General features: G+C 41.0%; 2 protein-coding genes across 3 annotated transcripts; one reads left to right on the top strand and one right to left on the bottom strand.

Annotated features, from left to right (window-relative positions):
• Positions 1-6136: 6136 nt before the first annotated feature.
• Positions 6137-15759, bottom strand: pde11al (phosphodiesterase 11a, like). The gene is made up of 20 exons (XM_040165972.2): positions 14682-15759; positions 13965-14123; positions 12880-12969; positions 12639-12779; positions 12426-12490; positions 12159-12279; positions 11934-12009; positions 11779-11846; positions 11572-11664; positions 10751-10801; positions 10464-10610; positions 10257-10364; positions 9744-9853; positions 9568-9658; positions 8981-9081; positions 8696-8773; positions 8530-8593; positions 8301-8375; positions 8089-8172; positions 6137-7981 (listed from the first exon to the last, which is right to left on the bottom strand). Exons 1-20 carry the CDS (start codon positions 15456-15458, stop codon positions 7739-7741), a joined length of 2742 nt encoding a protein of 913 aa, XP_040021906.1. The 5' UTR covers positions 15459-15759; the 3' UTR covers positions 6137-7738.
• spmip4 (sperm microtubule inner protein 4) lies at positions 14797-23889 on the top strand. Of its 2 annotated transcripts, XM_078095117.1 has the most exons (9): positions 14797-15459; positions 15986-16022; positions 19887-20060; positions 20136-20165; positions 20266-20411; positions 20493-20581; positions 20675-20840; positions 21218-21306; positions 21393-23889. In XM_078095117.1, the coding sequence occupies exons 4-9, from the start codon at positions 20161-20163 to the stop codon at positions 22221-22223; spliced, it is 1326 nt and encodes a 441-aa protein (XP_077951243.1). In that variant the 5' UTR covers positions 14797-15459; positions 15986-16022; positions 19887-20060; positions 20136-20160; the 3' UTR covers positions 22224-23889. The 2 variants fall into 2 exon arrangements, with proteins under 2 accessions (XP_077951243.1, XP_077951244.1); XM_078095118.1 differs by lacking the exons at positions 14797-15459; positions 15986-16022 and adding an exon at positions 19517-19682.
• Positions 23890-23971: the final 82 nt, after the last annotated feature.

The following is a 23971-nucleotide window of genomic DNA, read 5'->3' as shown; positions in this document are numbered from 1 at the left end:
CATTCACAGTAACAAAAAAAGATACTGTATGTAACAGTCAGGTCATCCTCAAGTAGATAGCTTCATACTTCCCATGAAATAGTTGCTAAGTATGAGCAGTTTTTTCTGGAGCTTTCCTTCCACACATAGCTTAGAGTTTAGAATCCTATCAGGGGTTAATGTGGAAACGCTTACTCAGTGTCTTGTAAATACATTATTTGCAGTTGAGAGTCAAAAGCAGAAAGCGGAAACTCAGGAGTCCCTCCGGTGTTTACGCTGATGCACAGGAACCAGGCCCTTACCAGCCAGGAAATGAAGTGGCAAGAACCGGCCAGGCTTGTATTTCCCCTCGTGTTTTCAGATGGGCTTTGTTAGTGCAGAGACGCCAGGGCTCCATCTTTTGTTCACACAGAGCACATAGTAAACAACACCGAGGCGTCGGAAAAGACTCTGAGTGCTTGCAATAGTTAAGTGATATGTTGCCGTGAGGTCTTGAGTTCCTCAGATCTCAAGACCCCCCATCTGAGGGGGAGCTCAGTCAATGGTCACGATGTGAAAGACCTGAACTAATTTATGTGCAAGTGAGGGAAAAGACTGCTGTTACTCATGTTTTACTAATGAGAAATGTGTCTGCATTCCAATACTGCTTCCAAATAATCTTTAGTATAGATTTATCATTTTTTACCTGTGATTCTGTGTGCGCTTTTCTTGCCTCCACTGGTTCCTACAAGTGGATTTGAAAAATGATTTTACGATAAATAAAAAAAACAGGGCTTGGGGGCACTCGCTGTTACCCCAACACTTTGTCATTCCAACTTGTCACATACTGCCGCGTAGTCAGACCCCCCGGTGTCATTTTCTAACGTACTGTCAAGTCCAATAATGGACGCTCCACTGGTTGCATTAAACATTTAGTGTAGTAAATCTTTTGAATTCAAACAAAAAGCACTTGCTTGCATGAATGTGGGGCTTTAAAATAAGTAAATATACTAAGCAAATAGTAACAATGCAAAATAAGCCCACAAAACATGTCACAAACAATACTAATATAACCTGATAAAAGCTCAATCTAGCTAAAAAAGAATGCAGAATGCATTAAATCTGGTGTCATGGTTTGAAAGTCTATATCAAAATATCAGCTGTTTATCTTTCCCAGAGGCACAACGGCCACTTTAACATCCGTTTTCCGAAGAACAGTGGAAGGTAAAATCCTGCTCCGCTCTTGGGGAAGAGATGCCTGAGATAAAATCCACTAAGTCAATACTCAATACTAAATTGATAAGTGCAAACTAAATAAACGTGTACATTCTATAGAGACCTCGATGGTGAAGGCCAGTGTTACACTTTGATGCTGACATTGTGCACATTGTCATATTAACTCTGAGTGATGAAGAAAGTGCAATAGCTGTCAGCAATGTGAATACAAAAGCACAAGTCTGGAACAAACTTGGCTGAAAGGCTGAACCTGAATTATCCAAGAGTCTGAAATATTGACACCACATACAGTATTCCACGAACAACATGATGGTCCTTCAAGTTTAAAGTTTAAGCAAAACTTTACAATAAATCCTGTGACGAACCAAAATGTCTGCCGCAAATAAATACCGATTTAGGAAATGCATAACAGACAAAAGCCGTATTGTGACAAACGTTTAATAGTCAGATACAAGAGAGGCTGAGTCTGTCCATCTGAGACCCCTCGGGTGGGACCCACGTTCAAGCCGGACGTTGCAGTGGTGACGGGGCCTTGAGAGACGGGTGACGCCAGAGTTACACAGAACCCCTTCTGGCTTGATATGTAACCTTGAAGCAGTTTCTGGAATAAAAAATCAATCATATGAATTAAAACGGTTTTGTTAAAGGTAGAGACGCGCTCATAAATAAAGTCTCTGCCTTTGTCGAATGATGTGGTGATTCGACAAAAAGAGGCATGTCTCTTTCCGCTTGATTTAATATCTTCATATTGATATTTTCAAATGTGAAGTTCTAACATCACCCATCCTTGCTTCCGTAACTACTGTTTGAACTGTCGGCTGAATTTGCATCACTCACTCGTTCATCTCACTTGTTTGGGAGGAGTCAGAAGTTAACTGGGAGAGGTGCTGCTCTCTAAAAGTCAGAGGCCTGATTGGGGGGGCTTGTTTCTATCAGGGGGGGAAACACCCGCCTGCACGTCACTTGACAGAGACGACAGCCATTAGGCCAAATCAAAGGAGTTCCTGCTAAAACGCAATGGTTTTTTATTGAAAGATTCCAGCACCGGCCTGTCACCGGGGGAGGAGGGGGGCGTTCCAGCTGTCAGCGGGACAGGGGGGAGAGAGATGTGGTGAAATCATTTGCATTGGTCAAGACCACATGCTCCGCCCTCTCACTCTCTCTCTGTCTCTCTCTCTGTCTCTCTCTCTCTCTGTCTCTCTGTCTCTGTCTCTCATGCTCACCACTTGAGGGAAGCAAAACTTAATAAAATGTAGCAGCAAGGCTGTAAAACATACGCACTTACATCCATGTGTGTTATATATGTTGTTAATGTTATTAACATGTTTAAATGGAAGTTTAGCCAACATATTTTGTATTTTGTCCATGACACTAACAATATTTGTTTGAATTAATTGATTAAACTTGAAAAATGGGGGAAGCCGCCCATCACAGTTTTAGTTCATTCCAAATGTTATAATAACAGCACAAAGCAGCAAATCCTTGTGTTTGAAGAGAACATGTTTGACATTTCTTCCAACAAAAATGATTGAATTTGTTGTTGATTTAGTTTTCTCATTTTAACATGAATAGTAAAATATAATCCTGCAATTTATAAAATTCGTAATACTTTTTGTCTTTTAATTTAGTTCCAATCCCATTTCTGAGTAGTATCTTAGTGTGAGAAATTGCTCAATGTTGGTTAATTGTTTAAAAAAGCTTGTTGCCAGCTTGAATCTGCACCTTTGAGGAAAGCACCACTACATGCGCGGCCGCTGCACAGAAAACTAAACCGAGTGTTGTGTCTTTAAAATCCCTCCATTCATTATTTAGTGCATTGTAATCACACCAACATTCTGTTGATTTAAATACACACACAGCAACAAACCACTGTAACATTTCTGTCTTTACTTGCAGCACAGTGTCAGACTCCAGTCCTGTCTGACGCTTACATAACCAGTGAGCTGCCTGCATGAATCAATTATTCATCTCTGTGTCATAACACTGACAACGCTTTGATTGTGACAGACAGCCAGAGAAAGCGGTGCAGAAAATGGCAAAGTGCAAACTTGCTCGAATTTCCCCAGAGTCATGGTGTGACTCAGGGATAGCACCTCCAAAAAAGACCAGTTTGTCCCCTCTGGGCATTCAGGAAATCAACAGGAGTTTCTCCACATGGAAGCCGTGGTCAGTCCATGGCACACATAGGACGGCACATGTCTATTTCTCCTCTGTCAAAACGTTTTTAAGGCATCTCATCAACGGCAGTGGTGTTAACTGACTACACAGTGGTAGATTTTAAGGGTAACCGGGGCAGCACATCTTGATTTATCGGCCGGGTTAATCAACCTTGAACATCTCATCTGTAGAACTCATATGAAGTCAGAGACAGAATGAAATAACGGCCGGCTGTAAATGCTCCAAGGTTTCAGGATGGCTGTGACGATCTCGCTGCACTCATTGGATGAAGAATAGCTCTTTTCATGTTCACAGTAAATCGTGGGGTTAAAACTCACCGTACATCATAATAACCAAGCGTTCACTTTTTCGTGGCTTTTTTTGCTAAGCCTGAGGAGCCAGCATTCTAAAGTGCTCCGTGGTCATAGAGCAGTGATCAAAGCCCTGTGCTGGATCTGGTTTGTCTATACGACCCGCTGTTCAACGTTTAAATGCAGATAATCATCACCTTTTCACACCGTTGTGGGCAATTGTTGTTTGTGTCGCGGTTCGTTTTTTGGTTTGTCTTGTTTTGCACATGACACAGAAGAAAATTGCCGATGTGTTTGAACTTTCTACATCCTATAATGTCATATTGCTCATTAGATGAAATAAGGAGGGCCACTGAAAAGGTCGGTAGGTCCATGTACAGTTTATTTCCTCTTGTCTGTCTCTCTGGTACATTATCAAGTATTTAGAAAGCCTGAATTAAAACATTCCATAATCGTGATGGATTAATGTGGCAACTTCCAAAAAGCAGGTCTGTGATGATGTTGCATTGCTTGTATGAGTTGTATGAGTTAAGAGTCATAAGCAAAACACAGGCAAAAATATTGTTTTCCATGCCTTGATCGTTTTTGATATTGTGGGCTATTTTGTGTCCCCACAAGAAAACATCCAAACCATCCAGTAAGTTGCACTACTTTGACTGTTTGACTCTGCAGATTTCTCACTAATTCAATTCAAATTCAATTCAAATTCCATTCAAATTCAAACATTTTTACATCCCTAATAACTAATAAGTTTTTACCCACAGCCTGATCAAATAAAATGTGAACCACAGTTCAAGAACAGCTACTTAAGGGAAGATGTTGTTTACTTTAAAGTCTCAAAATCAATTCAGGTAATTCCTGCTTTTGAGTTTTTTTGCATGAGTAATACATGCTGATATTACAGTGTGACATGCATTTAAAACAACGGTATCTAAATAATAAGATTACATTGATTGAGCTGAACAAAAAAGGCCACTCGTTTAGAGTATTTTTTACAGCTGCTAAAAATGCTCTCCGTTATTATTTTCCATCTTGTTTTCAATTGATTAGAGCTCCAACCTTCCTCACATGCTCCTGAATATGTGATTATTGAACCCATCACACTGACGACTGCAACAAAAAAACTAATAATAGACTTTCAAAATTGAATTATGAAAAATAGATACACACAAAAGAAATATGCACGAGAGAGTAAGCTATTGTTGGTACACTACCATTGAGAGTACGTATTAATATTCATGGTCTACTTTGCATTTCATTTGTATGGCTTTGTTTTGCCACAGTCTTGTCTCTAAAAATGGATACAGGAAATGTCCTCCAGATTTACAGGGCGGCAGTAAAGAGTGATCTCATTACTGTGGTTATGTTCACACACGCACAGTGTTTAATACCCTTAGTCGCTCATTCTCAGGCGTTATTGCTCGATTGCTTGTTTTCTATTCTCAGTTTCATGAGAAATGACTCAGGATACAATTATGCCGTATGAATATCTCATCACCAGGTGGTCATTTAGTGCTTCGTTTGTCAGTCTGTGTGTGTGTGTACATATTGCATGTAGTGTCGAACTGAATTGGAGAGAAGGATGTTGCGTCGGTGTCTGTGGAAGCTAAAACAGAAACAAACAGGAGAGAAGCGAGACTGAGGGATCAAAGACTACGTCCCTGTATCAAAACTGAGGTTGGAAGGCTCCTCTCCAGCCGGTTCTCCCCTGATCATCGACCCCGAGGAGAATAAGCTCAATCCGTGTTAAATTATAGATTAAGGCCCAACTCAGGCTACGGTTTGGCAGCTAGCAGCAGCATGTAGAGTTTCTCCCGCTGCGGCTGCTGTCGATGCCGTACCTCGCTGCCTTATTAAAATCAACATCAAACACTCACACCTTAGGATTTAAAAGAGACTTTATGAATATGTAAAGATTATCTCGACGATGTGCCCACTGTGAGGACGTAGCTGTGTTTTGTGAGGTTTCGTGGAGTTAATACTAACAATGACACTTCTCTGGCCACATGTATTTTTTGAACTGGTGACATTTAATTCATTTATTCATTTTATCTTCATGATGAGAGGATTTGGAAAGTGTTAGTCGGCATTTGTTTTTATTGATATTGTTCACTGTTCTTAAAGGGATAGTTCACCCGTTTTAAAGTGGTGAAATGGGCTTGCCAGACAGTGCAGCCTGTCGAGATGGTCTTGTCAGCTATAACTGCAGGAGGAGCTCCGTGCAGTGCACGGGCTAGTAGGTGATGCTCACGTGCACTAACATGCACTAAATGTCAACAAAGCAAGGAGAAGCTCGGATGATAACTCAGAGAGGCAGAGTGACTTCTTTCTGTGCTCAGTCAGTACTCCACTGCACTTGTGTTTTGCTCATATTAAGCCTCTGTATTATCTGTAAAGCCCTTTTAAATAACCGTGAACAACAGCAATGGGAATTTGAATAAATCCATAAATCATAAATTATCACATATAATCAGTTGCCATGCCAAAGCCTTTTATTCACAAAACTAGATGATTAATTCACTCCCTGTTATCTGAAATGTAGCACTTTCTAGTCTAATTATATCCCTTTTAGTGGACAGTTTATAAATAGTAGGTGAAAATGCCAATTATACATTTTGCATAAATATAGAGTCCAATCTATGTAAAATGTGTGTATAATTTTGGTATAATCTGTGATTGAAAATATAAATCGTTATCTGCTATCAACAACAATAATGCAGCAACAATAATATTATCACGTAGCAATATTTAGTATATCCCTTACGGTGATTTCATGCGAAGCAGATCTCAAAGGGCATAAAAAGGCATCAAGATAATGTCCAGTATCAACATCAAACATGCAGTTTTAAAATTGACATGCTTCCCAGAAAAACAAAACATTGTTTGGTGATGAATCTGAAACAACACAAAACAATCGGTATATATATATATGTATATACATATACATATATATATATATATATCAAAACTTTTATTTAAGCATTTTTCATCTGGCACATAATACGAAAGCAGAGGTTTATGATCTGATTTCCTTCCAATTCACAGTAAGACAAGCATTGTTGTTTTCCTTGCTGTTGCTTGCTCATTACAGATTTGTGTAACAATACATTTTGCAAACAGGAATGAGGTCAGGCCACAGACATATAGTTCTGTGTTAGTCTTACCCAGGTGAGAGATAATTCATCAATGATTTACTGATAATCAATATTAAAAAAAAATAATCGGTAAAATAATCTGACCCATCTCACAAAACAATTTGTATTCTGTGTCATAACTATTTCAGGAATGACTTGGTATTTATTAATTTTATTGATGACTTTAACCTTTGACCTTTCACGTTGTCTGTTAATTGTTATCTTGTTAATTCCTTAACATAGATAAACAACGTTTCCATGAGACACAAATGCAATTCACAGAACAATCAGACAGCTGGAGGCTCGTCAACCATCGAACATTGAAAATAATGCCATGCAGACAAAGCTTTGCAACCGAAGTAAGACCACGAGGAACATTCAGGAACAACATCATGCTCCGGTCGACATTCAAAATGGCAATTTGGGTTTTTACTTGAGAGAAATCACAGTCATTCCTTTCGGCTTTGTAAAGCCGCTCTAATTGGCTAATGGAATTGAGGCAGTTCCCATTGCAAAACAATAGAGTTGTAAGTTTCCTTCTTTGGTTTCAACAGTAGTCCCTCAATCTTATACATCTGAGTAATTAAAAGCAGCCAGATAGACAGAAAGATAGAAGGATGGATGGATGGATGGATAAATAGATGGATAGATGGACAGGACAAAAATGAAGAAAGACGGAAATTGGAAACTGCCCTTTGAATAGAGTTTGATCACCATGAATAATAGAGCTCCCTAGTTTACAAGGACATTTGAGAGAAGAAAATGTCCAGATTTGTAAAAATAGTTTAGGGTCATGGATATGTGTTGGAAAATCCCAGGGTATGTAGGGAGTCCCGTGCGATAAGCCTTTACACAACACTCAGCTTGCTTTACTTCTTTCCTGTAGACATCATGTTGCCAGCAGGGGCTGAGAAAACTACCGTCAACCTTGGTTGACTCTGCTTACGTAGACTTTGACCCAACCGTAGTGTTTTCCACAGGCACCACAGTCTCTGTGGAATCTCTGTGTTGATTTGTACGTGGGCCTTCATGGGGCGGAGGACTCTGATCGGATTCCTCACTCTGATTGGACACTGAGGTTCTGTGCGTTTCCTGAAAGTTAGAGCAGAGCTCCTGCCATTTGTTTCGATTGGCATCCATTCCATCGACCATCGGCTGCAACTTCCTGTTTAGCTTCAGCATTGCCTGGAAGCGACGGAGGAGAGATTCAAACGACCAAATAATGCTTTCATTGTTTTGATTTTTGAAAATAAGGCCCAGAATAAAAGGTTAAACTTTAAATGAAGGTTTACCTGATAGAGGGGTTTACATATCCCATCTATCCACTCCAGCTGTAAGACTGGTAGTTCATCTTTGCGATTACGGTCAAATATGGCCTGCAGATTAGTGATAATCAATCAAAAACATTCACCATCAATATTTGGCAAAAAAAAAACATCACATAGAAAACATAGTTTGAGTGCAGATAGATCTGAGTGAAATCTTTTAAAGCTTGCTTACGTACCGCGGGGGTCAACTTAAGCTCAGACCTCTCTCTGTCACCCTGTTCAAAGAATTCACTCGTCACCAGCTCTGCAACCTTGGGACATAAATTACATCCATCAACAAAAAATGCTGTATTTTTCTAATGCAAATTTTTGCAGCCTAAAACAGTCAGTGCCACATGACTCCACTTATATATCTACACCTCCAAACCCCGTAACATGAAAGCACAGATGTGAGAAACGTCCAACCTGTTTGGAGATCTTCCAGGGACGAGTGACTGCGCCCAGATCGCAGCCCGTCATCAGCATGGACCTGTCGATGACATGCAAGCTAGTTTCTAGCTACTTGTTTGGCTGTACAAAGTGGAAGTGATTAGGGCACAGAAACGTTTTTATTTTGCACAAAGGCAGACACCTGAGAACTTCTCTGTGTCCTTCATCTGTCCAGCTGAATTCCCCCGACAGAACACACTCAAAGAACTTGGTTCTGCGCCTGACAATGGAGCAACGCCGTCAAGGATGCAGAAGATGTGAAAAAGCAAAATCCTACACTCAAAGAAGGTTTTCATCACACAAGCAGAGTCTTTGAGTCTTTCTATTACATGTAGGTGTTTATCCAATAATATTTAATAATATATAGTTTTTATTTTCACCAATCATTTAGTATTTCAGCTCTGAATCCATTAAAAAGACCACTTACTCAAAATGCAAAGTAAGGTCCGTAGAGAGAATAGCCTGCTTCAATAATTGCATCATGTTGCTGTACTCTTTTGAGCAGAGGTTTGCAAAGATATTGTGACCCTGGGAAAAGAAAAAATATAATAGCACACAGTAGCAGCATGAACAAAAGGAGACAGGGATGAGTAATAGTGGCTTAAATAGTGGCTCCTTGCATTGTTAGTCAAGTCATTGTTCACTGTCCAATGCGGCAAATTGTAAATGCTTATTAGCAGTGTGTATGGACCTCTCCATCCTCTCTTAAAATAAATCAATACAGAACACAGTTCCTGATGGTCAAAGTAATTCCCATTGTCTTATCATCACCTGTGGTCGCTGCACCATCTGCCTGACACACTCACACCAGTGTCTTTCTGGTGGCTCAGCGCTTAAAGACACATAAAAATGTTGAGATCTTTCCATTAGTTGGTCTGACATGAGGTCATTTATCCACGGGCGTTTTGGTTGTCCTTTGCTTGTTGGCTTAAAAGCAAGCTAAGGATAGCCACGCTAATACAGCGAACCTCCAAATGACTTGAGCGCTGTAATGAAAACAAATACTGATCTGACCTCACTTTGCAGGATCATGACCGCGTGGTTGAAGTGATGATGCTCCAGGGTGGCTGATGTCCCGTAGAGCAGAGCCAAAGCAGAACCTGTCCTGCAGAAAAAAAGACGAACAGCGAAACTCTCAGGCACCTTTAGCTCACCTGTTGGTGGTCAAACTTTGGGCCTGCCTCACTTACTTGGCTTGAAATGCGTTGTTGGTGCCCCGGTGGTCCAAGTCGTGACATAGACAGCCGACCATCAGCGCCAGTATCTCAGCCTCCGTGAGGACGTCACGGAAACTGGCTGTCTGCCAAAAGAGACACACGCTCATTTTGCAGAGTCCACCACAGCTGCTGTGCAGGTTTATTCATACTATGTATTATTAATAAAGTAAGAAAAGATAGGAGACATCTCCTGTGATGTTTCCTCCTAATGATGTTTTGTTCAGTGATTTTTTTTAGATTAGAATCAGAATCAGCTGATTTGCTTATGCAAAGTTGAACGGCTATAAGTATAGATATTTAACGACTATACAACATAATTATAAATAAATATGCTAAAAGTATATGTATATATACAATAATACTAATATATTTAAACTGTATTGACAACTTGTAATCCTCATCAAGGGTCCATGTTTGGATGTTTTTATTTTGGTGGGATGAAATTAAGCCCCTCGCATGAGAGATGTTGGAGATCCTGAAACTTACTGTGATCATGGCGAACATGCACTGCGACACATTGAAGGCGTGCCTCCAGTTGTGATACGCCACGGTTCGATAGTTCTTCCTCACAGTCAAAAGCCAGCGGCATAAAACCTTCAAAATAAGAGACACGCAGTCGATTTACAAACACACACACTGTAAACGCGGTGGTTGCCTGACAAACATGTCACATGACATCTACGAGTGCCTCACCTCGTAGTCAATTTTAAACTTTTGTACGACACCCAGTTCCAGAAACATCCGGAGCGATGCAGTGATCATAGCGTCGTTGTCCAAAGAGAAGTCGTTGAAGTGGAACTCGTCGATGCCTAACTCACTGCTCAGGGGGATCTTTGCTGCCTGAGGGGGGGGCAGAGGACATGGCGATGGAGGAGACACAGCTTCAGAATTACACTTTACCTACAACTCCTCACACGTCACATTTCATGCATTTCAGAAAGTTAGTGTAGCTGCTGCATATACAAGTTCATTATAATAACCTTAAGTCTGTCAACTTCCACCTTGGAACAGGTGGCATGGTAGGACAACATCTGGAAAAAAAAACACAAATCCAGATTCAGATGCTATTGGGGTGGAAATAATACCAAGTTTAACAAACACGATCAATGTTTAAACCATTTTAATGCCTGTCTTTCCTTCGTTTTGCTACGGGTTCAAAGAAAGTACTTTCAAAACCATGTTGTTGCTTTACTTTGGGTCTGCTAAAACAGTGTTTAAAGAAACAGCACAGACTATGTGACAGAAACACAGTAGGCCTTGTTGCCTTTGATGAGAGCCGAGCAGGCTGTCACGTGTATTTATCGTGAATTATTCAAAGCAGCTGAAATATTTATGTTCGAGAAGCAGAACCGTGTTTGCTGAGGATAATGTGACTGCTGCTGTTAGATAGCTGGCAATGGAGCGGAACACAGATGGAGACACTAATGAGGGTGGAGAGCCTCAACTCGGATTAATCGGTGACACCACACTCCACAGTTACTATTTGGTGGGCTTATTTTTTGCTTTATTTAATTCAGAGTAATTTAGGAAGCTTTGATTTACTCTGTAACAGAATTTCCTATTTTCCTGCGTCTATGAAAATATTGTGTTCATATTTGACACGTTGGAAAGGAGAATGGGCTTGAGTGACCTCTAAAGACTGGTGGCTTGTGGGTAATGTGTTTTTATATTATCTCTTTATTTCGAATTTTCAAAGAGACAATAATGATGCCAAAAGAGAAGGGAAAACTCTAACTGAACTAAAATGGTGGGATTATGGAAAATAAAGGTTACATTTGTTGTAATAGGTTGCAGTGCTTACATCCAGGGCCACTGACTGCTTGGCCCAGGTCTTCTTAACTTGATTGTACATCATAGTGTTGTTGATTCCAAGTCCACAGAATATCACAAACGCCTGTAAACAAATGAAAATCCAGAGAAAACGACACAAAAATTGGCATATTTGTATCGAATGCAAAAATAAACACTTTTCATAGAACCGCTCCGATTAGAGCTTTAAAAAACAAACCTCAAACAGTCTCTGATCTGCATCGTTGAACGTTTTCCTGTCCAGGCGATTCAGAATTTGTGCAACTCCTGCAGAAATGACACATATACACATTGACTTTATGGTGGAAACAGATTTCCCAGTGAAGGCTGGTTCATTATATCTGGTTCATTTACCAATTATCTGATGAGTCCGGTTCCAGATGGGTACACATAACACTGATCTTATGTGAAATCCTGACGCCTGATCCGCCTGTAAATAGAGGAGACCGTGACACTCGAGTTTGTGTTCATTCGAGAAACGTATATTTCCAGGAACCACATTTTTTATTTGAGAGGAACATTCATTTTAAACACGCGCTGCAGCCTGAGGCGTGCGTGTGTCCATCATTGTTTCCACACCTCGGCATCAAATCGTGGGTCCTGACACACATCGCTGATATTCACAGGCAGTCCTGTGGAAGCCACCAGCTCGGCAATGCTGTTATTGATCAGCCAATCAGAGCATGAAAGCTTCTCCATGCTGATGTGCCCAATAACACAAACAGGAAACAATAATTAGGTTCAGCAGCAGTGATTATTGAGTGTGTTATGGATTTGTATAAATGCACATCACATGTATCCATTTGGGGTGGGTGTTGCTAATCTGTCCATTATGTCCCTTTTCACCTGATGTCACGGTCCATGTTGCACAGGGGAGACATGAGTTCAAACGTCTTGGAGAACTTCACAACCTACAGAAGAAGACACAGGTATCTGCCATGACGACGTTTAGCAACAAAGAGAGTTTTGCTGAAGAAAAGCTATTTGTTTTAATAGGAAAGTGAAGAAAAATGAATTTTTGAGGCAAAAAAAGAACAAACAAACTGAGAAGAGCCTCACAGGTGAGTCAATGTCGTCGAGGAGGAGCACAGAGCAGCGTTCACACTGCAGCAGGGTCAGCGCTCTCTGCATGATCTTCCTGACAATCTTCTCCAGGTCGGTCTGCTCTTCAAACAGGTCATTGACCACCTCCAGCAGAGCCTGTGGCAAGGAGAATGCTAGTAGTGCTGCTATGGATTCTCCAGCTATTATAAAAACAACCAGAGATCGATTTATGAAGGCAAAGTTTACACTCTCTTACCCTGCTCCTTTCATACTCCTTGCGAGACTCCGAAAACAACTTGGCATTGGAAATCGATATCCCACAGAATGGCAGATACATCTGCAGAACCTGAGTAAAAGTAGCAAAAGAAAGTGGTGAAAGGCATATTCCATAATGAAGTACAGCTATGCTAAACAAGAGGGCGTAGTTCTGGTTGAGAGAAAAGAAAAGATTAAGTGGGAATGGGAGAAGAAAGTCATGATGGAGTTTGCTGCTTCTCTGCACAAATTTACTTCAATAGATTCCTCGGTAATTAAGTATTGATCTAGAGAAAGGAGGCATTTAGTGAGATATCGCGGTACCCTAAAATGTCCAGGTAAGCTGACAGATCACGATGTCAGTGTATTTGTAGCTTAAACGCAGCTAAATTGAATTCGATTAGATTCTCATACAGCAGAATGTAAAAAGAGCTTAAAATACTTCCATACTTAGTGTGAAGTTGATTATTTTTGAGCAGGCTAAAGAGTTGCATTTTCCACAACATTATTCTGCCACCTTGTGGACGAACTGCAGAATCTGAACTGAAAGGTAAACAAACATTAACCGTTTCTGCATAACCACAAATTATGTGTAAAACAAATAACTTTTCTGTCTCAAACAGAAAGCGAGTACTTTTCACATAAACAAGATACACAATATATTATTTGTTCATCACCAAACTGGTAGAATAAAATAAGACTTTTTGTGCAGTGGAACAGTAAAAAAAAAAGCAAGACATATTTAATGCTTCACACTTAGTAAGAGGTTGACCTCTCTTCATTCTGCTTGTGTTCTTCTTCCAAGGGAAAGCTTTCCTCCTCTGCCCGGCCATTAAGATGATTCAATGGAAAAACACTCCGTTCAGCTGCATGTGTCAAGCGCCTCTCTGCAAAAAGCGTGTGTGTACGCGTGTGGTTGTCTGTGCGTGCGTGTTCCACAATAATCCATTTTTTTAACCATCTCTGAAATGCACTTAATGGTCAAACCACTTACAATAAAAGTGAAGATATTAAATAGCGGATAAAATGTGCTGCATGGGAGAATCACACGGTAACGTGGTGCTGAGACACAATGAAACGGCTCACCTTCTCATCGTCCTCAGTGAAGGGAGTGCCCATGGGATTTTTGTTGATTGCTTGTACAACACCTATGACTTCCCCATCACTGTTACAGATGGCCATACAGAGGATGGACTGAGTCTTGTAGCCTGTCAACTTGTCTATCTCATCACTGAAGCGGTGGTCCTGCAATAGCCGTCACATAAACAAATGTTTACACATTATTTATGCAAATTTAACGGCGTGACAATACATTTCTATACATTGATTTTATTTAAACTTTTGTCACAAATACTTTAGAAGGAAAAAACTATGATGTCCCTGACACGTTTGCAGTAATAGACCTCAGTGGGAATTGGCATAATCGTGTTGCCTTATCTTGCATGCAGCCCAGGGCCATGATATAATGATGTGCTTGTGGGAAGAATTATAGCATATGATTGCCCTTTTCTTTTAGACAGACCGCGGTTTCTCTTAATATGACATAATTGAAGTAATTACAGCCTTCTCCACTTCATTTTTTTTTTTGAGTGTTCCATTGTTCAACTCTGAGTTCTGCTGAAATAAACGAATAAAAAAGATTTAAATACCGTACATTATTTATTGACATATGAATACAGGAATGTGTATTTCCCAATAGAGAAAACACCTCATACCCACATCTTTAATCAATAAGCTTCACTAAATTTAAATATATCTGCATTAACTTAAATCTGCCTTTAATACTATGTTACCCAGGCTCACCTCGTATGCGTTTGGGATGTTTACAGTTTCCCCGTGCTCTGCCACATATCCAATGATGCCCTTCCCCCAGGGCACCTGCACTTCATTGGAGTTGAGGGTGCTGGATGACGGCCTCACAGTGGTGCCAGAGTGAACGTCAAAGAATTTGGATACAAGTGTCCGCTTGTGCGCGGGCCCCTCCACGAGGAAGAGCGAACACCTGTCCGCATCCACCAAGATGCACACGTTAATCAGGATCTTGTAACTGAGGTTCGTCAGGTCCAAATCGTTGGAGATATCCTTCACTAACTCCAAGAAGAACTCCCTCTCGTTGGTTTCCTTCAGCCTGTATTTGTAGTCGATGGCGCTGGAGGCGTACTGGGGCACGTTGACCCTGGACTCCAGCAGGGCGCTCAGGATGTGCGCGGTGGTCGGAGGCAGCGAGCTGGCTTTACGCAGGAGCGCGCGGCGCCTCACGCTGGACTGCGACGCGTGTTCGCTGAGACTCACGTGCTCGTCGTAGGTCCGGTTCGCGGTGGAGGCTTTGGACCGCGCGAAGTTCCGTCGCAGCTCCATGTGGGACGATCTGCGCCGGAGCCCGTCCGGGTTGCTCGTCCACGGCGGGTCCCTGGCGGCCGCGGCGCGCTTCTCGTCGGCCGCGGACACTTTCAACGGCTGGTGCTCCTTCAACCATCTGCTAACCTGCTCACATTTGGCTTTTCGAACGAGGTACTCCTCGAAGAGGTCCGGGTGGCGGTCCAGAAACGCTTCTACATCCGAGAAGTCAAATGTTGTCATGGTGAGAGCTGCCGTGTGGACCGACGCCGAGACGAGAACAAGAGTTGGGGATGATGACGGGGGGGGGTGCGACTGCAGCTCTTCAGAGAAGTGATGTCCTCAAAGCATTAATGCATCCATTCCCTTTACGAGACAGTCTTCTTCCCTGGAATACTGGTAGCAAAGGAGGTCAAACTAATTCGTTTTTTTCTGTGGGGAAAACTACTATGAGAGGTGTAGAAAAACACAGGGCTTACATATTCTCCTTAGAAATTGAAGGGAGAAAAAAACTGCAGGGGAGGCTGTTCACTCGCTCTCTTTATTCTTTACCACCAGAGACACCCTTTGCAGGCCTCCAATCAAAACCCAGCACGGGTTTGATGTTTCATTTAGGCTGCATTTAAAGAACGGGCAGGCGAGGCACAGTTTTGCTTTTGTCTGTAAGTGCTGTTTCTCAGTAAATAGAGAGAAATATGCGCATTCACACACTGAAACACCCACACACTACTTCTGTGGTAGTGAAATGTGTTTTGTTTTTTTACCTACAGGGCTGCAGACAATGGGCCAATGGCCCCTGGCGCTGAGGTAGGATGTGGCTGTCTTTTATTTAACCAAACCTCAACCTTCACAAAACACTCATATGAATGCATTTGTGGTGTATCAATGTTCAGTATAAGGACCTGCTGCACAGGACGTGTCAGTTTTGAGTTTGTAGATCTTTAAGTTTATATTATTACATAATAAATACTCGATAATTATCAAACTCCTGGGTCTGCTTCCAGGTACTGGTTTGGGAGGGGTTTTCAGGGACCATAAGGAGCATGCTTATCAGACTTTTTGACCAATGGATTGAACTGGTAATTTGGAGCTCATAGCCGACATCCTTTTTCCTTTAGAGAGAGGTGCATTCATTTATCAATGTCTTAGAGGTTTTGGTAAATGCACAAATTACAGAGTGAGTTCAGCTTCAGTTGGTGTGTAGAACCCTGTAAGGGTTAAGCATGAACTTGAATGTGCACAATCAGTTAATAGCATAGGGGAATCACTGCTGGCTGTGGCAGATTTAAAATTCAGAAGCAGGGATTTTAACACCAGCTCCGCTGGGGCAGAGCCCGGTAATTGGTTACTGGACTTAGCTTAGGCTGCTTGACTCGGGTGTTTTGCTGAGACTTTGGATAAAGTCTCTCAGGAATCCCAATTAAAAAGCAGAATGCAGAATGTGGGTGTTGTGTGTGCCAAAAAACAAGGCAAGCCTTGCAGCATTGAACGCAGTCATGTCCGACAAAAAGGCAGCTATATCGATTGTACTGAACGTCTTCACTGTTTCTGATTTTAAACTGGTATTTAGAAACAGTTTTCAGGATTCTGTTTTGAGGGATGGGAGTAGATCAGGTGTGCTTTTAAGGATCCAAATGCGCTTTTCTGTTTTTAATCACCGTCTCACTGTTAGTAATGGGTTCCCACACAAGTTTTGGATTTTTTACATTTGTATCATCGGGAGGTATCTCTTTGTGTGTTAATGGAGATGTGACATATCACTAAACACCAGTCAGGACTTAGATTCATTATTTAGATATACAATCCGGATAAAGCATACTTGCTTTGAAGTTTGAGTTTTTCTCAGTTTTTATAGCTTTGTTTGCTGATTTTTTAATGGTGAGTATTGGATGTTTTAGTCCAATACTTATGAAGCTAGGTTTTCAAGTTGGTTGTTTACAAATCTGCAGGTTCAGTATGACATCTACAAAGAAAGACTTTGCTAATATAATTTGCAACTGAGAAATACAAGGCAGCCCTTCTTCTCTGACATCATAACCAATAGTGATAACACAAACCCTCCACTGTCAGTGGCTGTTGAGGTCCAATCCACTTGGGAATCCAATCAATTTGCCTCCATTTTTAATGACAAAATTCCGAAAATTAGAAAAGCATTACGTACCAACCCACAAGAAGCACAGGATGTGCTGTGCTCATCTCTAAATTATACCCATTCATATATCATGAGACATTTTCATTTAATCAACCATGGAAGTCTGGAATAATATACATAAGTTCTGCTCCTTCTACCAACAAACACGACAGCTGATCTTTTACATTTGTAAACACATCCCTTACCTCAGGGGTCTTCCCACAGGCCTTACAGACTGAAGTTATTAAACCAGTCATAAAAAAGGCAAATTCAGACTTTGCAACATTGAGCAATTTTGGGCCAATATCAAAACTTTTTTAGTAAATTCATTGAAAACTAATAATTAAACAAGGACAGTTTCAAAACTACGGTTTTGGTGTTACCGAGTGCTGCATCTGACACGGTTGGCCATGACATTCTGCCAGACCGACTAAAAGTCTGGGATGGACTTTGTGGCACAGCAATAAACTGGTTTAAATCCTACTTGAAGTCAGAGTGAACTAAGATGACATGTGGTGTTCCCCGAGGTTCAATTCTGGGGCGCTCAGGTTTTTGTAAAAAGTCAATCAGACGACTTCAGTAGATTGAGAGAAAGAAAGTGGATGACATCGATGCCGTTCTGAAGTCTTCACACTGGCTCTCTGTCCAACAAAGGATTCACTTTAAAATCCTGCTTTTGGTTTATAAAACACTGATGGTTTAGGGCCAAAATAGAAATTTCTGACTGCTGCTACTTTACGAACCCTCTTGACTTCTGAGGTCGCCTGAGACTCGTCTTCCTCTGTTCCCGGATTCAGAACCAAACACGGAGGAGCAGGCGTTCAGTTTTTCTGCTCGACAAATCTGGAACCAACTCCCAACAAGCTGCAGGTCTGCTGAGACTCTCAGCGGCTACAAATTAGGGTTGAAAACCTTTACGTTTGCTGCTGCCTTTAATTGCACCAGATTCAAATATGATGCATTTTCAAATCCTTTAGTTAAGGGATCTAAAGAAAGGTTAGGGTGACCTTGGTTCTGGGAACCTAAAATCGCCCTAAGTTAGACTTTTCCTTAATTTCTGCAGTATTTTATGAACTACACTGTAAGTTGTGTTTTGTTTTTAGCTTTCTTATTGTTTTAATGTCCGTTTTTAATGTTTCCATCAATGTTCTTAATTGTTTTAAAATTTATTTTTCTTTCACCTTTTGTTTTATTTGTTCTATGTAGAGCACTTTGAAATGCCCCGTTGTTGAAATATGCAATACAAAAAAACGTCCCTTGCCTGGTCTTGCCTATTACTGAAGAAAATACATAAAATGAAGTTATTCTAAAACTCAGACAGGCTTTATGAGATCTCTAAGATCAGCGATTACACTATTCATTTTCTTAAGAGGGGTTGACACAATGAATCCTGACACACTGCCATTTTTCCTCCAAAAAAGGGGAAAACAATTTGCCTTGGTTACTTTTAGTCCTTTTTTACATTCATCAGAATCTTAGGTGTTGTCTGAAGTGACAAATTATCCCTATTCATGCCTGCTCAGTCATGACAGAGTATTAGCACCACAGACTGTGCACGTCTAGCTTTCCAACAAAACCTAGAAGAAGATGTTCCAGAAAATGAGCACATAAATCAACATAAGAACAGGATGATCCTCAGACTGGGCATCTCCTTCGAGATTGTACCTGAAACTTTCTTTGAACAAATTTGGGCAAACAGTCTGAATGTTTAACTGTTTCTCGTTGCCTAAGAATGTAGTCAACGAAACAAGAGTCCCGTAACCAAACACCAAAACGCCGAGCTCAGCCTGTATCTGGTGTCAGCTTGTGCTGAGGAGCGCCCAGCTTGACTTTATTAATACCTGATGCTGAGTGGCATGAATTCAAACAAACTGTGGATGTAATATGATCAGATCCACGCCTGATGTTTGGGTGATTGTCATCCAGAGCAGTGATTATCCACTGCAACTAACGTATCTAATAAGAAATATTAGCAGATTCCAACCTCACCCCCGGGTTATTGCTGGGTAAAAACCCACATTTTCACGAGCTTGCAGGTTATGGACCTGGCAAACCAAATGTGTTCAGTCTTTTGTGCTTTAGCGCTACTAAAACCACATCTCTGCCCACACGCTATGCGCTGTGGGCTGGATTGGGTGTCACTCCGATCCTATTGTTCATTGTAACACAGTCACTCTGGCTGTCCCAGGAATCCAATCCCAGCTCACTGGGCCCAGGTGACGACCAGAGAGTTCATGTCGCAGAAAGCGTCGTCGACATTTCCACTCTGGCCATTTTTAACAAGACGACTGCAGGAGGAGAATAGATAGTTTTTGTTATTCTGCAGTTCTGCCCAGGTAAGTGAGCGTGACAGTGCGATGTCATTCTGCGGGTCTCACAGCTTCATTTGAGGTCTTTAACAGCGTTTATGACGTCAGGATTGAATCACATAGTCAAATCTCGTTTCTTTTAATTCTGAGAGGCATACATTGTTTGTTTTAGCCACACTGCAGCATATGCTGATGCACTATGTACTCATGTGTGTCAACATACCATTACAGATGGTGTCTAAGGCTTCCCTGAACCACGGCATCCCGACTGAATTTAATAGTCATCATGACTTTGGATGTGGAGAAACCAACATACCTGAGTGAGTGACTGACTAGCACAACTAGTCAACACCGTTTTAACAATTCTGGCAGCAAGAACAGTAAAGTTCGTCTCAATGACCAACTGTGAGTAGCCATTCATTTATTAAAGCTATAGTCGTTATTAATGAAGAATGACACTAACGTTGTTTCTTTTCATAGCATACCAAAACCAACTGATATAAATATGGCGTGAGTAATTTCTGTTTGATAGACTTGTTTATTTTATTTTTAAAAGCTGTCTGCTTCAAATTTTGATGTGCTTCATCTTCATTTAATTTCATGTTAACAGAGAGAAAATGACAAAGATACCAACTCCAAAACAGCATCCCTATTCATCCCACATCTCCAAGTTTGCAATGTTCCCATCCTTCCACTCCCCAGATGACCATGAAACAGGAGTCGCACACAACATCACCGTGCTAAGGAAAACTAAAGGTACAAGTAAAACCTGGTGTGGTTAAAGGTTAAATCTAATGTTTCCGGAGAAGTTTAATGTGTCTATAATTCCATGTGCAGGTGGTCCATACAGACACGAGGTCTTGGAGACGCCCATGCAAACCAGGAAAAAAGCTGTTACGTGGACCGGAGAACACAGATCCTTGGATGTGAATCAGGAAATACTTTACGTAGCTTCACATTATCATTGTGGTTAACCTATAACATCAAATCACTCAATGTTCTTTCTTTTGCAAACAAAGCCGTTGAACGGAGAAGATCAGGTGTTACACCCCGCTCCTCCAAAGGCGGTGCTGCCCAACCCTAAACCTCGTGCCTGGGATTTGTCGTTATCCGAGCGGACAAGCAACATGCTGAAGAATTTGGAGCGATCACGCTGGGTCACCTCCTACCAAATGCACCACACAGGTGAAGGAGCCCAAACGTATCTTACTATTAGTGCAGTACAAGAGTTATTGGATTGGAGAGTGGGTCTGAATCTAATTATTTCATTAAGAGACAGGACCACAGTTCCCTATACCATTAGGAGCTTTGGCACACATGAAAGCTTTGCCTTTGGTCATGACAGACTGAAATTAAATAGAAATCAAGCCCTGCTTTCCCCCCAAAATGTGCATAGATCCCTTCAACATAAGAAAAATACAATCTTCTTCTTCTTCAACCTTTCTCCTACCCAATACGTTCTTTTGGATCCAGCATGAAGCTGAAAAGTAAAGTATTAGACTATAAAGGATATGCATTATTTAAACATCAATATTACTGTTGTTGTTTGTTATTTTCCTAAGGATCCGGGCCAGCAAATCCGCTCATGATGGATGATTTCAAGGAAAAAATCTGTGACCTTACTGGGATGAATTCACTTGCTGTACCACTGGTAAAATCCTTGAACAAACATGACACCTTTGTACAGCAGCAGTTGCTCTGGGCAACACTAATCCTATTAAATTCCTTCCTCTACAGAGAGAAAGGTCTTTTCCCGTATTCATTCCATCCAAACCCAGAGGAGGATGTAGAAGACGACAGCGGGAAAGCTGCAGTCCAACTGCCATTGAACTTCCGAATCATTCTCAAGCTCCAAACCAATGCTCTCCTCCTGCTGCTATAAACCAACAGGGGCAACCAGACATCTCAGCTAAGTTTAACGAGACACCACATACAAAACAACAGTACCATAGTCAATCCGAGCACATGTCTGGCTCCTCAGAAGAAGAGTCGTCCAAGGTGTTCTTACACAAGCAACCAAGCAGAAGCTCTCTTTATGAGAGCAGGGAGAGAGAAAACGGCAAATTACAGCTCTGTCCAAGTCCAGTGCAAGAGTCCTTGTCCCAGATCAGCCAAAAGGGGAACATCTCAGGTCCAGAGCCGCCTCTGGAGACGGAGCTCACCAGTGAGAAGAGCCTGACCAAGCTGTGTGGAGGAAATCTTTCTACCACTAGACAGTCATCTGTGGTCAAAGAGTTGACAAGTATTGGATCAAATGCTAAGTTGTCATCAAGGGCAGCTTCAGAGCAGGAGAGGGCAAAGGGCGGAGAACTGCCAGGCACAACGTCCAATCCCAGCATCCTGCCGAGGCCTCCTGTCCTTCCTGGCATTCGCCCGCTGTACAGAGTCAGATCGGAGGGTAGAGAAGCTCTCTGCCTCCTGGACCTTCAAAATTCATTCAGTAAGTCAAAGGCCCATCACGAATTTAACTGCTGTATCACACGTGCTGCCGTGAACCTGAGGGACAATGTGGTCACAGGGAAGAAACATGACTTCTACGGGATCAATTGTTACCACCTGCATGGATGACACGGGACATGACTGATTTTCCAGATTCAGCAGCAAATAATAGTTGTTATGATTTTATTTTGATAAGTAAGCTAATGTGTAAAATGAAACCAATGTACTCAATGTTTAATTGAAAAAATATTGCGTATGTTAAAATGTTTTGTGATTAAATCTGGAGACATCAAACATTCTATTTTAAGAGGAAATCCAGTAGAACATTTATGTTTCTATCATTTTTTTTAATCACGTTATGCAGGTAATTCTTAAAAAAGAATAAAACAACAGGTTGCCCAAATTGGATTTGTTCAACTCAGCCACCACATTTCAAGCAATCCAGCAATCAAGCCTCTTAATGTTTTCATCAGACCTCTGATAATAATGAGTTTCTATCGTTTAAATGTTTGGATCCCAATTTGATTGATTTGAGTGTAAATTTCTATTCAGAGGAGAAACCCTGATGTTAAAGCGCTTCCTTCTGGTAGATGGTTTTCAAAGTGAAAAAGTTTAAACATTAACTATACAGTCCAAAAGATGTTCAGTTAGCTTTAAGGCTCAAAAAATACCGGCTATCTTTTTTCATTTTTTTTTTCATACACACTAAGGACTCGTTGGCATAATAAAGACACATTTACAGTATTTTCATGATAAAATATTTTTATTCTACTCTCAACATTCTCAGCATTCAATTAGCAAGATTCATAATGGCTCAGAACCCGTCTTATAAAACGCTCTTATAAGCCACAGCTGTTTTTGAGGTTGAAATGAAAGGAACGGCCTTCGGAGCACACTCTTGTGAGTCCGGTGTGTCTGCACACAGAGGGAATATTCAGCATCTGTAACTTCATAATGCTGCACATGAATACTTGGGTCTTTAGTGTAATTGGTTTTTACATTTACAAAGGATAAAACATACTTTAAGAAGAGATTCCTCCCTGAATGTCACACAGAGTTCAACACAGCATTGTGTTTGTGTGTTATGGAAGTCGTCTCTATGTATCGTAGGTGCTGCAGTTACCTTCCAGCTTGCCAGCGTGAAAAGAAAAAAAAAAGGCTTTTTTTGCACGTAATCTGTTGCAGTCTGGCCGAATCTCTGCAAAGGGTTTTTTGTCCCAGAATGTCCTTGAGCAGGAAGCCTGCAACCTTGTGTGATTTAAGAGGCTCCTATTCAGGCTTTCAGAAAATAAGAGAATGTCTTTCAAGGCAAAATAGACAACTAAAAACGATTGTAGAATGTTGTAGATCTAGTCGCAGAGCAATTTGAAGCCAAGATAAGATTGTTTTTGTTGATAATCAATTGTTTCCCCTTTTGCTATTGTACGTGTATAACCGAACCGGCACCTGTATGTAAACACAAAAGAACTGGAATTCAGTTTAATTCATCGTCCCCCTACATTTTTAACTATGTATATGCAAATATGTTCTATTTCCCAAACTGTTTACAAGTGCTCTTTTCTTCTTATTACTAGATATTTATTATATGCCGTGAGCTCTACTGAAAAGCTGTCATTTAACAACACATCCAGCAGATGGCGGCATGTTAACATTCTCGGACCAAGTTCTGTCATTTATCATCCTGACTTCGATTTCTGTATTCTCTGTAGTCATCCTATCATCATGTTTAAAGCACTCACCCCCACACACACACACACAAAAAATAATGAATTAAACTTCTTATCTACAAAAGAAATGTAATTTTGAAGTTCCTCTTCAATCACCACACATCTATGGCTGAAAGACCACGAATGAGGAGCAAAGCTAAAGGTTGACGT

Source organism: Gasterosteus aculeatus, chromosome 20 (genome assembly GCF_964276395.1).
Source record: "Gasterosteus aculeatus chromosome 20, fGasAcu3.hap1.1, whole genome shotgun sequence".
Taxonomy (NCBI): Eukaryota; Metazoa; Chordata; class Actinopteri; order Perciformes; family Gasterosteidae; genus Gasterosteus; species Gasterosteus aculeatus.
This window is presented reverse-complemented; position numbering and strand designations above follow the sequence as displayed.